Here is a 14,909-nt window from a genome sequence, read left to right as displayed (position 1 = left end):
TAAAACAAAACAATTCAATAATTTGCAAATGCATTTAATCCAATACAGTACAAAGAAAAAATATTGTTCAAACTGAAAACCTTTGTTTTTGAAGCAGGTTGTAATTTTCTATCAATCAACTGTTGCCAGGATTGCCTTTAAAATAGTTTAAGGTCAAGAGTGAACTTTGAATCTAATTTTTAAGACAACACAGATGAGAAGTCTTTTAGGTGATTGAGAGAATGGAAATTTAGACATCTAACAATTCAACAACTGAGCAAATAGTGAATCTACAGAGAAAATCATGTGATACAACTGAAAGCCCCAGAACTGCTATGAAAGCCTTACAGCTAAAAACACATCTTTGCTTTGGGGGAATAAAAACATCCTAGACAACAGATTTTAATCACAGAACTTTTATTTTTTTCAAAAGGGAGAAAAATCCACATTCTCAGGTAAAGAGTTGTGAAGAGGGAGGGGAGGGGTGGGGGTGGGGGGGGGCAAGAAAAGTGGGACAACGTGAGAAGCAGGAGCCTTTAAATACAGCTGCTGGAAGGTTATACAGGATGATCACATGAGCCAATAAGCTTTTTCTACAGCGCCGGCAAGAGATTTGACACAGATCTGCTTTAGTCAGGATTTCCAGAAAGAGTATATCAACAAGAAAAAGGGCAAAAGAAAGGGTGGGCTTCATACATAGTTTATCTTTCAGATTCTTCTAACTTTTGGCCAGCAGCAATAGTTTCAAAGTAAGAAATCAACTTTTGGATTAAAAAGAGGATAAACCATGGCACCCAAACAGTTTGAGATGGAGGGAAAAAAATTTGTAAATAAAATAAAAATCAAGTTGAAGGGGGCAATAGAAGAGCAGCCATCTTGTGAGAGGAAGCTGGATCTCATCGACATGAGTTCAGGAGACATCTGAAACACAGAAAATAATGGGATACAATATGAGAGCTGTGGTCAGGCAGCAGATCAACCTTTTCAACTCAGAAAAAAGGACAATTTAAAAAGATTTTTTCATCTGTCTGAAGAAAACTGTGGTTTGAGATACTCACAACTAGCAGGCCGGGCTCCGTATCTTCGCATGATCTGGTCTTGTGTGAATTTCACAAAAGATTCATATTGTTCTGGAAAGAGCAGAAAATGAAAGTGAGGATGTGTGCTGTAGATACAATAACAGATGGGGCAGAAGACTGAGACTACATTCACACCAAGTCATCCAATCTTATGCACACTAGCCTTTCAAGGTCTTTATGTAAATATCTAAAACACCTGAACAGGAAAACTGCTCTTTTCTTCTTTGTCCCGTTGAAAATACAAAAACACCAAAACTGTGCAAATCAGTTAACATCTGGTCAAGCTGCTGAGTCTGAGATTATTAAACCTCTGTTCAGTTTCCTGTTATACTGTCTTTAAATACAGTAGGTATGCACAATAAATATCAAGTAAATTGTATTGTAAATTGTAAATTGAATTGTAAATTCGATGGCTTCGATGTTCTTAACTAAAAAAAACAAATTAACATTTGAAGAGTCAGAACTGTTCTTTGGTGGTGGTCTATAATAAGGATGTCATTTGGATTCTCAAGCTGCTGTGCTGATCAAATTATTTTATGATCAAGATGTTTGACATGACAACAGCTGCACAGTGTGGTTGCCTATACTGACATTTACAATATGTGATCACAGAAAGTTAAGGAGGCAAAAGGTTGTCCTCTTTACTTTAGCCTACTCCCATACCCTCCCTGACTGTGACTGGACAGGCTTATGTCATCAAATTTTTCTAGTATACACTAAAGCGCTAACCCACTGTTTTACAACTTATACACTCTGGACAATCTCAATTTTTTGGGACAGAAAAATGCCAGCTTAGTGGGCATGAAGGGCCAAAACAAAGAGAAAAAGATGCTAAACAAAGTCCAATGATCTTTATGGCACTTGTTCCCTGCCCATTTACACTCTTGGCATCTATAAGCTTATAGAAACTGCAGACGTTATCAGTTATGATATGAAAAGATACAAGGGAGGGGGCAGGATGTTTTTCATTACGCAGTGACACTTTAACTGTACTTCACTGCCAGAATGTAAAAAATGCTGTGCAGATGGATTGTGAATGCTGGTATTAAAAGTCCTGTGGTTTTATATTTGTTATTTATATTCAGGGAGGAATGTTTATTACCTGCAAGTTTTGTGTTAAGGATCTGTTCGTACTCCTCCCGGATCTTCTCCTCGTGGTCTTTAAGCAGCCGCTCACACAGGTAGCTCACCTGCTTCAGTGTAAACGACGGCTGGTCCTTCCTTGAGGCACCTGAGAAACACAAAATCAGATCAGCTGTGAAAAGGCTGAATCACTCACATCTGCAGCACAGCCATCGTCAGAGATAGAAATGTCCTCTCTCCAGAAATAGGTGCTCTGCCAGGTGCAAATTTTACAGCTTTGCCTTCTGTCGTCCCTCACCTCTGCCAGCCGACAGGGTCATGCAGCACTAATGTGGCCCTTTATCTGAGTCTCCCCAATGTCTCTGTCTCAATGGAGCCAGCTTTAGATTGGTGATTCTTTACCCAGTGCTCTTTGAGATCCGCTATGAGCCATTTAGACTACAATGTTTGTAAATCACAGGCGAGGATGGCAGAGCATGAAGGTTTAATGGCCGTCTCAGAGACAGAAAGAGGCCGGGTTAGTAACAGTGCAGTCAGTGTGATCTATGAGACCCTCCTGCAGAGTGAGAGGGGAAAAACATGGGAGCCCGAAGGCCTGGGGCTTGGATTACATCTCGCACCCTAACTGCCAAATTGTGCTTAACGCATCAAACTGCACCACTTTGGCTGCAGCACAAATATGTTTCCAAGGAGGAGCAGAAGCAAAAAGCAAATGTACCATGTCTGTCAGTATGAATGACTAATTATGTATGCGCACATGTAAACCAAAGATGGATGGACTGAAACAAACCACCACAATCCACATATTTAAGGTTATGAAGTAGATAACCTGACTCCACAATAGTATGAAGTTATGCCTATATGGACTACCATTTCTAAATGAGAAACATTATTGTTTGCTCTGAGGATGAATCTGTCAGACCAAGAACTCAGTTAGAATTTGCTTTACAGAGTTTAAAGGACCAGTGTGTAGGATTAAGTGTCATCTAGCAATGACTTCGCAGATTGCAAACATGTTCCCTAACCCTCCCGCCTCCCCTTCAAACGTGTAGAAATAGCTGTTAAACTCACAAAAAAGGAAAAAGGCTGTATTGGAATAAGCATTTGCTTTGTTCGTAAACATAAAAGGTGCAACATGGAAGCCTCCATGGAAGAGTACATGCGCCCTCCGTGGATATAAAAAGCTCATTCTAAGGAAACAAATACACAACAATTGTTTTCTGGTGAGTATATAGTAATGAAAACTATTTTCCACTTCTGTCATATGCTCCCAATAAATCCTGGTAAGTCTTACACACTGGACCTTTAATCTTCTGTGATTTTGACTTTCATCCATGACTGGATCTGGATTTATTAACTTGTTTACAAAGAAATAATTTTATCATCTCTTTATTTTGAGTTCTCCACATCATCTCATTAAATGCAAGTTATTCCATGACACTTTTTGCATGTCATACAAGTTTGATTTATTGTAACTTCAGATGTGATATAGCAGTTCTGCTTCTTTGGAGTTCCATATGAAAGCACTAAACAGGCCTCCTAAGATTATTCTGAGATGATAATAAAAGCGCATTTCTCATGAATTCCAGGGTTAGACTGGATTCACATGAGAAAGACATCTCCATTACAGGAGTGGGGTAGATTTGGCGCAAACGACTAGAAATCTTTCACAAACTCGCATCTGGAATCACAATCCCTCTGCACTGACGATTGTTTTGATGAGCAGCAGCAGGCTCCCTCTGGAGACTTAAGTTGGCCATGTAGGTCCAGCCAAGGCTCTTTTGGCAGACCTTGCAGGATGAATGATCTTATCATTTGTAACTGATGTTGGGGAGACTGCACAGACCTCAGCATGGCTTACAAAGATGCATTTGTGGTTTTTTGATGGTTTTGATGTCTGAGTTGGATGTTACTTCAGTGTTTTAGGACTTGTTACCCAGAATAAAACAAAGCAGACATGCTACTTCACAATGTGGGTATCAAAATTACCCAGCACCAAGAAGTATTGAAACCTATCAAGTCAAACAATACATGCATTCAATTGTTCCTGTACTGAGATCTAGAGAAATAAAAATTTGTACAGTCACAGCCAATCACATAAACATTTTGTAAGTTTGATAAAAGTCTGATAAAAATAAATCCATAAAATGCCATAGGATTTTTTTCAGGCTCAGGATTTTTTGCACGATGGGTATCAAACTAAGTACTCTATTGCTGTTGCCCTGCTCTATTGCCCCAAACCTTCTGTGCCTAAAAGGAGGGAGTTCTATGACTGGGCAGTCAGACCAAGATAAATGAACAGCTGACCTTAGAGAACACACACATCTTAAGCATGTGGTTTAAATGGAGGGAAACATACTGCCCCCACTTCAGAGCCATGCATGAAAAAAAAGACATAGCCTTTGGATAAAAATCCATACAGTTTGTGTGTGTGTATGGCAGTGAATTCCCCTACCTGGTGGGGAGCTGGGAGCGTTGAGGGAGGTACTGGGGCTGGGAGCATCACTGGAGCTACAGGCCTCAGTCTGGTTAAAGGCCCCTTCCAGCTGCCGCCGCCTCTGGATCCGGCTGTACTCCTGACGGAGGTTCTGGAAGATCTGCTCTGTAGGACGAAAACAGAAACAAGGACAAAAACTGTTAAACCCAGGACAGAGAACGTTTAACAGTGAAGAATCATGTGGCATGGTAGCTCAGTTGATAGAGCATTTTCTCCATGTACTGAGGCTGTGAGTCCTCTAAAACAACTGTGGGCTCAAATCCAGCCTATGCTTTTCTGCATGTCATTCCTCCACTCTTTCTCCCCCTTGTCCTGTCATAGCTTCAGCTATCCTATCAGTTAAAGGCATACAAGCATATAAAAAATCTCCGCCTCACACAGGGATTGGGATGTGAAAATGCAACTTTGGCCATTGCTCCTTCCTGCAGTAAACCTTTTAAACCGTTTGGTGGTTATGAGGGGTCTCCAAATAGGCTTTTTTCATTCAGTTTTCAAATGTGTACTGTGCTGTTCAAATCTTCATTTTGATCATCAAAAAGACTTTCTATCTGGTAGTAGTTGTCACAGAATATGGCTTTATATTCAATGAGATGAACAGCGAGCAATTAGAGAGATGAAATGGCCAGTATTTTCATTAGTCAGGTCTTTAATGTGTGTTTTTTCAATGCTATGCCCATCACAGCCACATTCTTGCAATGTTGAATCATGCAGTACAGCATAAACAGGAACTATTACAGGGAGGTATGTATACTACAGCCTGGTGGCATCTCTCACATTAGCAGTATATATACTACATCTGTGACCAACACACACACAGCTGACTTAAGACACACTTTCTGATCCTGTGACTGTATCACTTTCACTTCTCCAAAATTTTCCATGATGGCTGCATAATGCCAAGCTACAGCTGGTGAAAAAGGCTACAACATAAATCAGTGTTCTTTACTTGGCTGTAACAAAATAAAATAATGTTTTTCTTTGGAGGCTTGTTTAGTGGCTGAGCAAAGGCTACAGGGTTTTTGTAGATGTACAGAGTACACTTATCCGTTAGATAGAGAAGATGTAAAACAGGACTTGACTCACTTTACGCTTAACTTGATTACCAGTGATTCTGGCCTAACAGATGTTAAGTAAAGTTAATAGCCAACATCATATTTTATAGGTACTACCCTGATAAGTCACGCCAATTCATATAATAATCACCCACTCCCATTTTCATAAAAAGTACTTAAGATTATCTGCAGTTACACATAGGATGTGCAGAATCATTTCATATACCCAAGCTAAGAACAAGAACAGAAAGCAAACCGAAAACTGGCACCCAAGCCAAAGCACAACACAAAGACATACTTAACCAGTATCATGTCATAGTATGGCTGGGGAAATAAATGAGGCCATCAGAAAACGTTTCTCTTTGAACAATGCGACAATCATCTGTTCAGGTTGTAACCCTGCCATTCTACCTGTGATAACACACCAAATTTCACTTTCACTTTGAGTGTACTGCTGGCTCAAAACTCCATTCTTAATTAGCTGTCCTTGTTGGTGAATTCAAGGAAGCTCTGACAACCAAGATTTGTTTGTTGGCTAGTGTATGCCATTCACTGTTTATATTGTGTTGTTGTAGACCACCATTAAGCATGTAGTATGTATGTCATGATGAAGGTTATCTAAATATGGTTATTGCATGTCTGGTTTCATTGTCTCTGGGGTGCACAAATAAGTCACCGTTTTCCACACACTTAAAAAGACAAAAAAAGGAAGAAATTAATTTTGCATGGCAAAAAAAAGTGGCAGATTTGGTGGGTCAAGGTTTTCAAATGTCAGAATTTGTTGCTTTTCTGGATCTTATGACAATGTTTTTTGATTGTTGGTTGGACAAAAAGACATTCATGATGTTACCTAGTGCTCGTGGATATTATGATTGGTCTTTTTTTTTTAACCATTTTATAGACCCAACAATTAGCCTGTTGAACAAGGAAGTAACGGGCAGGTTAATCAATAATGAAAATAATCATTAGTTGTAGCCCTACAATTTATACTTAATTTGTACATACACATGTAAAATAATAGGTAATAATAAAGGTAATAATATAGGTACACATGCATGAAGCAATAACAGGTCAACCAAATCTGGTTCCTGCACAGCGTCCAGCCCCTGATCATCTCAGGATGAACCGTATACTGCCCTGGGTCAGCCAGCACATGTAATTGTAAGGTTAACGTTCAAAAAAGTCCTGGGAAAAACAAGAGAAAAACACCATGGCCTCAACCGTAGCTGATAACCAAATGTCAAAGACAGACTTTATCTTGCACGATTCATACAGGGGCTGAAGTCTCTACTCTCTGTACATGTTGCACCTCCATCTGGGGAGCTGTGCCTCATTTATCTTGGGTGGGAAGGGAGCAAGAGGCCACGGTGCCACTTCGGCCTGCACATCAGTAAGCTTGTTTGGACAGTGAGGAGAGCAGGATTTTCTCCACAGAGCCAGAGAAAGCCATGTTATATGTGCATTTTTGAAGTGGTGCCTTGTTAGACTCCCCCTCCTTTTGCTGGCCTCTGAAACCTTCAAACATTAACAATACAGGACCCTAGTCTGACAGGCTGTTTGTTCAGCTACAACTGGGCTTTTCCCTCTTAATAAAGCCATGTCACTGCAAAAAGAACATTACTCACAACCCACAAAGGGGCTACAACAAGGACTGAAACAAATAGTAGGCTGACAGAACAACGTCTTTTTGAATGTAGTCTGGCAAGGCAAAAAATGTGAAGACATGACCTTCAGCTCTGTAAAATTGTGATGGGCATTTTTAACTGTATTCTGATATTAAATAGACAAAACAATTAATTGAAAAAATATCAGAATAATAAAAAATACATGAAACATTGGTTAAAGCTCTATCTGCATCCATCAATATTTTAATAATGGTATACTTACTTACTACATATACTTTTATATTTTATATTTATTTTATACAATTAAGTAACTGCTTAAGTGACAGCTAATACAATGTCAGCATCTGAGCATGATTTGATGTGAAGTAAGAAGCCATTAATTAGAGCAGGATGTTGCATTATCCAGGGGGAAAAAGTTTTTACAGGTTGAAAGACAGTCACAATCATGTGATACTGGGAGAGATGAAAATCACCATGCAAGCATAAAAAGCACAAGCAATGCAGCATCTGCAATATCATTTTACCTGACATGCCTGACAGACCAAGTTGAAGTTTGTTTCAAGTTAGACATTGAACAGCAGGACTAATATCTAATGCAAGTAGGTTGCATCCAAATTCAAATAATAGGAAGAATTTTGTGTGTGCAGGAGACACAGGTAGCGTGTGTCTCTTCACTCTAATTTTTTGTCTCTTGTTTTGGGTTTTTTTTTGAAGGGTAGGGCTGCAGATCTTACCACCTCCACTTACCAATTTCCTGGGGGAAACCCTGTATTAGAAATGTGATTGTTGTTGAAGACTGTATGAACAAGCGAGCAAGATGTTAGCTCCAGAGCCAATTAAGACCAAAACTAATTTTATTGGGTACTACTCCTTCTACTGCTGTGTTATTATGTATTCATCTGTATGAAACTATATTTAAGACTTAAGGAACTAACATGTGACAGAAGTGTTAGAGGAAGAAGCCCAAATGGTTAGATGTACATATCCTGAATGAAAAAAGTGCTACTTCATTCAAATTAAAAGGAGTAAATTTAAATTTCAGACTCAAGGTTCTGGTAAATGTTGGACAGTCATTGTTGGTGGATGATTACTACTTCTTGCTACATCTGACTGACAGTTGAAAAGCCTCTCCTGCTGCCAGTCACTTCCAGCTCTGCCAACTACTAGTAGCTCAACTGTGGGTGTTGCTTGGCAACAATGACCCTGCCACAACCAGGCCAAGCAATCAATCACAGAGACTTCCGGGAGCCAGGGGAACACAGTGGAGAAAGCCTCGGCTAAAAGGCTTAGGCACAGGCCAAACTGTGAATACGAAGGGGAGATCGGCCGGACAGATTGGACATGGTGGAAGAGAGAAAACAAAGCTGACTCATTTCATTTCACCCTCCACCACTAAAGGATTGTTGGGGGGGGGAGGTTTCAAATGTCCCAACTGCCAGGAAGTAGTTTTTGATGTAATATGGGTCAGCAGTGAAGAATTTGAGAGTGACCACTCAACAGCAGAAAGTGGGACTATCAAGAAGTTGGTTAACAACAACAAATATTTCAAGGCATGTTCCATTTAGTCTAATCCAGTGGTTTTCAAAATTTACAACAACTTTTGAACAACAATTAACAATTTATCTGTATTACTTGCTTCTTAATCATGGCATGTGATTTTTTTCCACCATTGCTCTGTCATCACAACCATCCTGATCAGGCAGTAGGCAGGGTTTAGACCAGGACACTTAACAGTCTTGATGCTGACCCAAGTTTTAGGCCTGAACTATGACCTCTCTCATTTCGAGGTAATGGCATGTCCCAGGAAAACACCAGCATTATCTGTACCAACTTGAAATTTTACCAAAGAACAAGCCCAGACTGGCAGCACAAGAATGAGGCAGAGGAGATAGGTGGGTAGGTGACGCTATCTACATTGTGAAATATTTACCTAAAGATACCTTGGCAGTGTCAGATCCCCGTGTCTCGCCTGCACATAGCCTTGCTCACCACAAGCAAACCTGACTAGCTGGAAAGCATGTGTGGGTAGAGACGAGTGGGAGGGATGACAGCTGACCTTTCACTAAATACAAAACTGCTTTCACTTGGCAAACCACAGCAGAAAGGCAGGCCTGCAGCACCAGTCCCAGGAGGGGCCTCTTTCTGGATGAAGGTGAGTATAATACCTTGTATCTGGACCTCATGTCTGCAGCAGACAAATCTACATTACTTCACTCTCCCAGCTGCTGTGCTGTAATTCAACTAGGCAGACAGACTCTAAAAGAAATGCAATGCACAAGAGGCCTGTTGGATTCTTAACATGGAGTTCAGGCTGGATAAACAATGTCTGCCCAGACTATCAGGAAAAGAAAAACAAATACTAATGATTCATTTTGTGTACTAACATAATCATAGCTACACTATAAATACCATTGTGTAAGGGTAAGCAAGTCAGATCGCACAAATGGTCTCAGCAGTAACAGGGGCAAGAAAATGTGTCTTCACCTTTAAACATCTACAAGGAATTGCCCTGTACCTTCTTATAATCATAACACCTCTAAATCACTATAAATCTTTTGGCTAACCAGTACAAGAGTTACACAGTTCACCAGGGACAGAAATAAACGCATTTCACAGGAAGCAAGCTGTGACGACATCCCCATCAACGCCTACATTTGCGTGTGTGTGCGTGTGCCGATGCTCTCTACAAACCTTCCATGGCTTTCTCTATGAGCGATGTAGCACATTTTTTCTTACAGTGCAAAAACAGGAACTGCAGAGACCATGAGTTGCCCTTCGTCTTAAGTGACACAGTAGGCATATTGTGCCATTTGGAACAATGTGGACTCTTATTAGTTATTGTTTTAATGAAAATAATCTCCACTAGTAGCTCACATTACACTTTCATTTTCCTCAGGTAAAGCAAGTTACTCATCTCCTCTGCAGGTAAATTTTCCACATTGAATGCCAACTGAAACCTTGGATAAGACGCACAACAGGAACATTTTCCCAAGCTTTAGTTGGTCATGTTATGGAAAGAAGTTAACAACAACATTTAAAAAGTTAGAAACAAGGAGATTTAAACATTCTTGTTTCTTGCTGAAACACCATTGATCGCTGTTGTATTCAAATGTATTTAAGAAAAAAAAAGACAATTTGTATGGTTCTTCTCAAAGCCAGTCACAGTAAGCATTCTTTGATTTAATGTGATATGTGACTGGTCCACCACAGCTACAACCCATACAATATGTGGTGGCGTTTTTGATGAAGTTTGCTCTTCAGCGTGCCAAGATAGAGATAGCACCCATCAAATGCTAGCCAAAGACAATGGATCAGATGTTGGTGAAAAGAAAAGCCTAACCCAAAAAAGTCCACTATCAAACTCAATCAAAAATCCTGCTAAAAGTTCTGTGTGAAAAAGTTTAAATAAAAAGTAGCAGCAGTATACCATGTTGTGGCATATGCATTTCTTCTTTCATGGAAGTACAATATTTGTTTCACAGCATCTACACACAAATGCAGTATTATGTGTTAGTTATTCAAAAGAGGGAAAAAGATTTTATCTGTCTGGTATCTGCAGATACTAAATGTTGCTGTATTGATATTGGCATTAGACAAAATAAATAAAAATAAATGCATAAAACAGAAGGGTTATTTTAGGAATGCTTGCAGTCACATGATGGGTATCGATTGAAACAAAAAGGTATCAAATCAAGCACACTAATGATAGACATCAGCTGGTATTGGTATTGCAACTTTTTAAACAATATCCAGGCCTGGAGGATTGCGGCAAGGGACTCAACACAGGCCCCCTGGTAGGATGGAAGGATGGATCATTCTAAAATATCGCTTCTTCTCAGGTTATGAGTAATGCATCCACACACTTCTGATTTCTTCAAAGTCACTGGACTTGACAATACTTTACTGCAAGATGGAAAGCACCTCATAGCACCTAGAGCACTAGCTTGCACTCTAACTAACCTAGCTCTTCATAATATGCTGTGGTATCGGCAAACAATTTCTTATCACTGGGATGCACATTTTGACAATCTAGGAGTTAACAACATGATTTAACACAGGTAGTACAGCTGTCTCTAACTTGTAATCTGGGACTGGGGATTGGCACCTTTAAGATACTGACCAAAGTAACCCAGTGCCAAGCAGTATCATAACTTCCCCTGTCAAACAACACTAGCATTCAATTCTTTTTGCACCCAGATATAGAAAAACAATAAGACTATTTGTATGGTTTTGTTTACAGCCAATTGCCACAAACATTATTCGATTTAATCTGATGTGTGATTTGCCTACTACTGCATCACATGGCTATTACTACAACCCATACAATCTGAGGTGTAATGAAGTTGAGCCAGATTTATTTGGGTTGAGTTGGAAGTTCAGCATGCCATGATACCACCAAAAAATTCAGAAGTATGGCTATAACTACATGCCTGTGGTATATGACAAAATAAATGCATAAAATGCAATAGGATTGTTTCAGAAATTCTTCCATTTGTATGATTGTTATCAAATGAAGTAGAAAAAAAAGTAGCAAAGTAAGTAATCTATTCATATATGTATCATTATAAGGGTACTGGTAACGTAAATTATGATACGGGAAAACAATACCGAGCCCCAGCAATGAAGTCATGAAATAAATACAAGTATATGAAGCATTTTTTTTTTCAATTAAAATTTAAAAAGCGTCAGAATTAGGCCTCACTGCTATCATGCTGTCCAATCTGAGTGACTGGCACACACAATAAGCCTCACTGGATCACGGTGGAGACATCTAGGCAATTATCCTGTGTCTACTTGTGCACCCCACACCCGTCCAAGGCTCACAGTGGAGCTTTCCAAGTCAATGGCAGAGTAGAGTACAGACATAAAGGAAATGAACAATGCCCTCCAGGCCTGAGGAGGAAAAGAAATGGTTGTGGTGCATAATGGTAACTCCCCCACCTCAGTGTAAGACAATTGTGGCACTAAAGCCAAGGAACATTACCCAGGCAGCTCCTAATTAACATCCTGTGATGATGTGCCTGCTGCTGTGATGCCATTTGTCTTCTCAGGAGAGCCAACAGGCTACATTGTCACCCAGGTGTTAAAGTAGGCTTGGGTGGTATCAAAGTATTATGGTATACCAGGGTATTTAGAAACCCCAAGGTATGATTTTCGATACCGTCATTGTGAATGAAGTTATCTATTGTTATTAAGAAGCTGCTGTTTTTATATTGATGGAATATAAAATACAAAGAGAACTTAATTTATTACAATAGGGAACTCTTACAAGAGACTAATTATTTGGAAGTATAAAACAATAGGCTGGTCATTTCTGCTAAAAAGCCTTGTTCTGCTTGCAAATTAATTAAATATAGCTAGATATGGAATCACAAAAATACTGCCAGATGTAACTTTCAGTGTAACCAGGTCCTATCTATGGAATAAGGGTGCTTATTTCTTATGTATTCATTAATCTATGGGCCATAAGTATTAAAACCCAGTAGGAGTTGTCTAAAAAGGCCCACTGCATATTAAACACAAAGCATTGTAAGCTGGACAATATCTTACATGCTACGATGACGTCTGTCACAAGCTTTTAATAATTAGTTGTTGTTTTTTTCACACAAATACTGTCATATACCGCATACCCTGGTGAAATGTAAAGAATGTATGAGGATATGAAAAATAGATACCAACCATGCCCATGTTAAAGTATAAGTAGGATCTTTTGTTTAATCCCATCACCTACAAACATATGTTTAATTGAACATCCTAGCTGCAAATTATACAGGCAACGCTAATACAGGCAGTCATGTGTTAGCAATATTCAATTTCCCCCATGCTAAGAGACTTGCTTTAGCAATGCAGAGAGCTGCGAATCCAATAGTTACATAGACGCCTCTGGATTGTGTGTCTACCAATTATGATTCATAAAATGATCTGTGTCGGTAACTTAGCGACGACGTTCCCCTTCCTGGCGTTAGCTTAGCCAGGCTAACGTTTAGCCTCCAACCCCCATTCTGATTCTCTCAACTAGCTAGCTATCCATTCCACTCCACCCAAACCCCCTCCCCCATGACACCCACCCTGAAACGCAGGAAAAAACCGTCAAGTCCGTCTTAATTTCATACCTGGTGTAAGCCTGTGTTCACCTCCTATGGCCGGGGGAGACATCGAGTGCGTTGGGCTGTCGACGGGGGGACGGAGGTTGCATCTTTGCGGGGACGGAGTGCTAGGAGTCCCCGGTAGTGGATTGCACCTTCTCCGCTTGGGAGACTGGGGACTGAGGAGGGCCTCAAACTCCATCGACCGCTTTAACGTAGCTCCACAAGCCATGTTAGCTAAACAAAACGGAAAAAATAAAAAAAATTGAAGGAAAAACGACCCGCAAAAACTGGGGTTTAACGCTCGTGGTTTGTACGTTTGACGTTCCTCGAATTTCTTGTGCCTTTCTTCCTCTCCACAACAACGGATTTTCTTCTCTGAGTAGTAAGCCAACTGCCGACCCTGCCTGCTGAATTTTTAAAACGTCACAATGGCGGATCCTACCATTGGTGGAAAGAGGGGGGTTCTTATATATTTACAACCTATAATTTTATATATTTCACTGCGCTGAATTGCAGTTGTTATCAAGACTTTGTTTAGTAATGTAGTGCGTAATAATTACTGAAATAGGATCTGATTTTGTCTTATATTTTGCCGTTTATATGCTACGATTTCCTAGCGCCAACCCCACTGGTGTTGTTGATTGCTTTCCGTTGAACTCAAATTGAAGGTTCACGAGACGTCTGGTGGTGGTGGTCAGGTAGATCAAGAAGCTTAAAAATGAACTCCAGGGTGATGTTTGGACTTTAATCTGCTTTGGTAGAGCACAGATCTTTATTTTAACGTACCGTCTGTCAACAACTTACAGGCTTTACATTCTGTTTTCACATGCTGTCTTGAAACTGAATACAAAGTTTATGGTTATAGGCTGTCATTGATGGTTAATATGTGGCTTTAGTAAATACTGGATTCTGATTGGTCAATTACAGCATTTAAAGGTCTGTTATTTATGTATGCCGATCGTCTATATAAACAATGAGGAACAGACCGTTGTTATGCACTCAGTTTTGATAATAGACTCCGGAGGAACAATAAAATCATTGTTAAATCACTAAAATAATTTTAAAATTCAACATTTTGCGTCAAATAATTTTTTGTACATAACCATGTAACACGCAGCATTATGTACAGTGTGCAGGTCACTATTGCAACATAGTCATAAAATCATTATCATATGTATATTTTGTGTCACATAAATGTGTGCCAAATGTATATATTGTTTTAGTAACCATGTAATATGTGGGATAATGCACAGTTAGCAGTTCATTATTGTTCTTCAAGTATGGGATTTATTTCACAATAATGGCCTGCTCACTATATCCCTTACATATTAGCCAGATAGATACCCTTTCGCCTTTTTCACGGCAGCCATTTTGACATTAAGTAGTAGGGTAAATACAGGTGCTACCAATGATATTAATTAAGGTTCCTTTCTGTTCAGGTCAAGCTAGTCAAGCTAGATTTTCTTTAAATATTCCTGATATCCCCATCGGCTGAAAAAAAAATC

General features: G+C 39.6%; 1 protein-coding gene across 1 annotated transcript; it reads right to left on the bottom strand.

Moving 5' to 3' along the window:
* Window positions 1-485: 485 nt before the first annotated feature.
* Window positions 486-13,807, bottom strand: akirin1 (akirin 1). The gene is made up of 5 exons (XM_084727054.1): window positions 13,429-13,807; window positions 4,597-4,743; window positions 2,161-2,289; window positions 1,038-1,109; window positions 486-900 (listed from the first exon to the last, which is right to left on the bottom strand). The coding sequence occupies exons 1-5, from the start codon at window positions 13,631-13,633 to the stop codon at window positions 890-892; spliced, it is 564 nt and encodes a 187-aa protein (XP_084583180.1). The 5' UTR covers window positions 13,634-13,807; the 3' UTR covers window positions 486-889.
* Window positions 13,808-14,909: the final 1,102 nt, after the last annotated feature.

This window comes from Lutjanus erythropterus, chromosome 9, assembly GCF_056507025.1.
Source record: "Lutjanus erythropterus isolate fLutEry1 chromosome 9, fLutEry1.hap2, whole genome shotgun sequence".
NCBI lineage: Eukaryota > Metazoa > Chordata > Actinopteri > Lutjaniformes > Lutjanidae > Lutjanus > Lutjanus erythropterus.
The sequence above is the reverse complement of the archived record's forward strand: the minus strand, read 5'-3'. Positions and strand labels throughout refer to the sequence as shown.

What these genes read in the sequence shown, in the direction of transcription:
- akirin1 (XM_084727054.1), bottom strand. Translation starts at nt 13,633, where the DNA reads ATGGCTTGTGGAGCTACGTTAAAGCGGTCGATGGAGTTTGAGGCCCTC. An exon ending in TGAACACAGGCTTACACCAG is followed by an intron (nt 4,744 to 13,428) that starts GTATGAAATTAA and finishes TTCGTCCTACAG; the next exon opens with AGCAGATCTTCCAGAACCTC. An exon ending in CGCTCCCAGCTCCCCACCAG is followed by an intron (nt 2,290 to 4,596) that starts GTAGGGGAATTC and finishes TGTGTTTCTCAG; the next exon opens with GTGCCTCAAGGAAGGACCAG.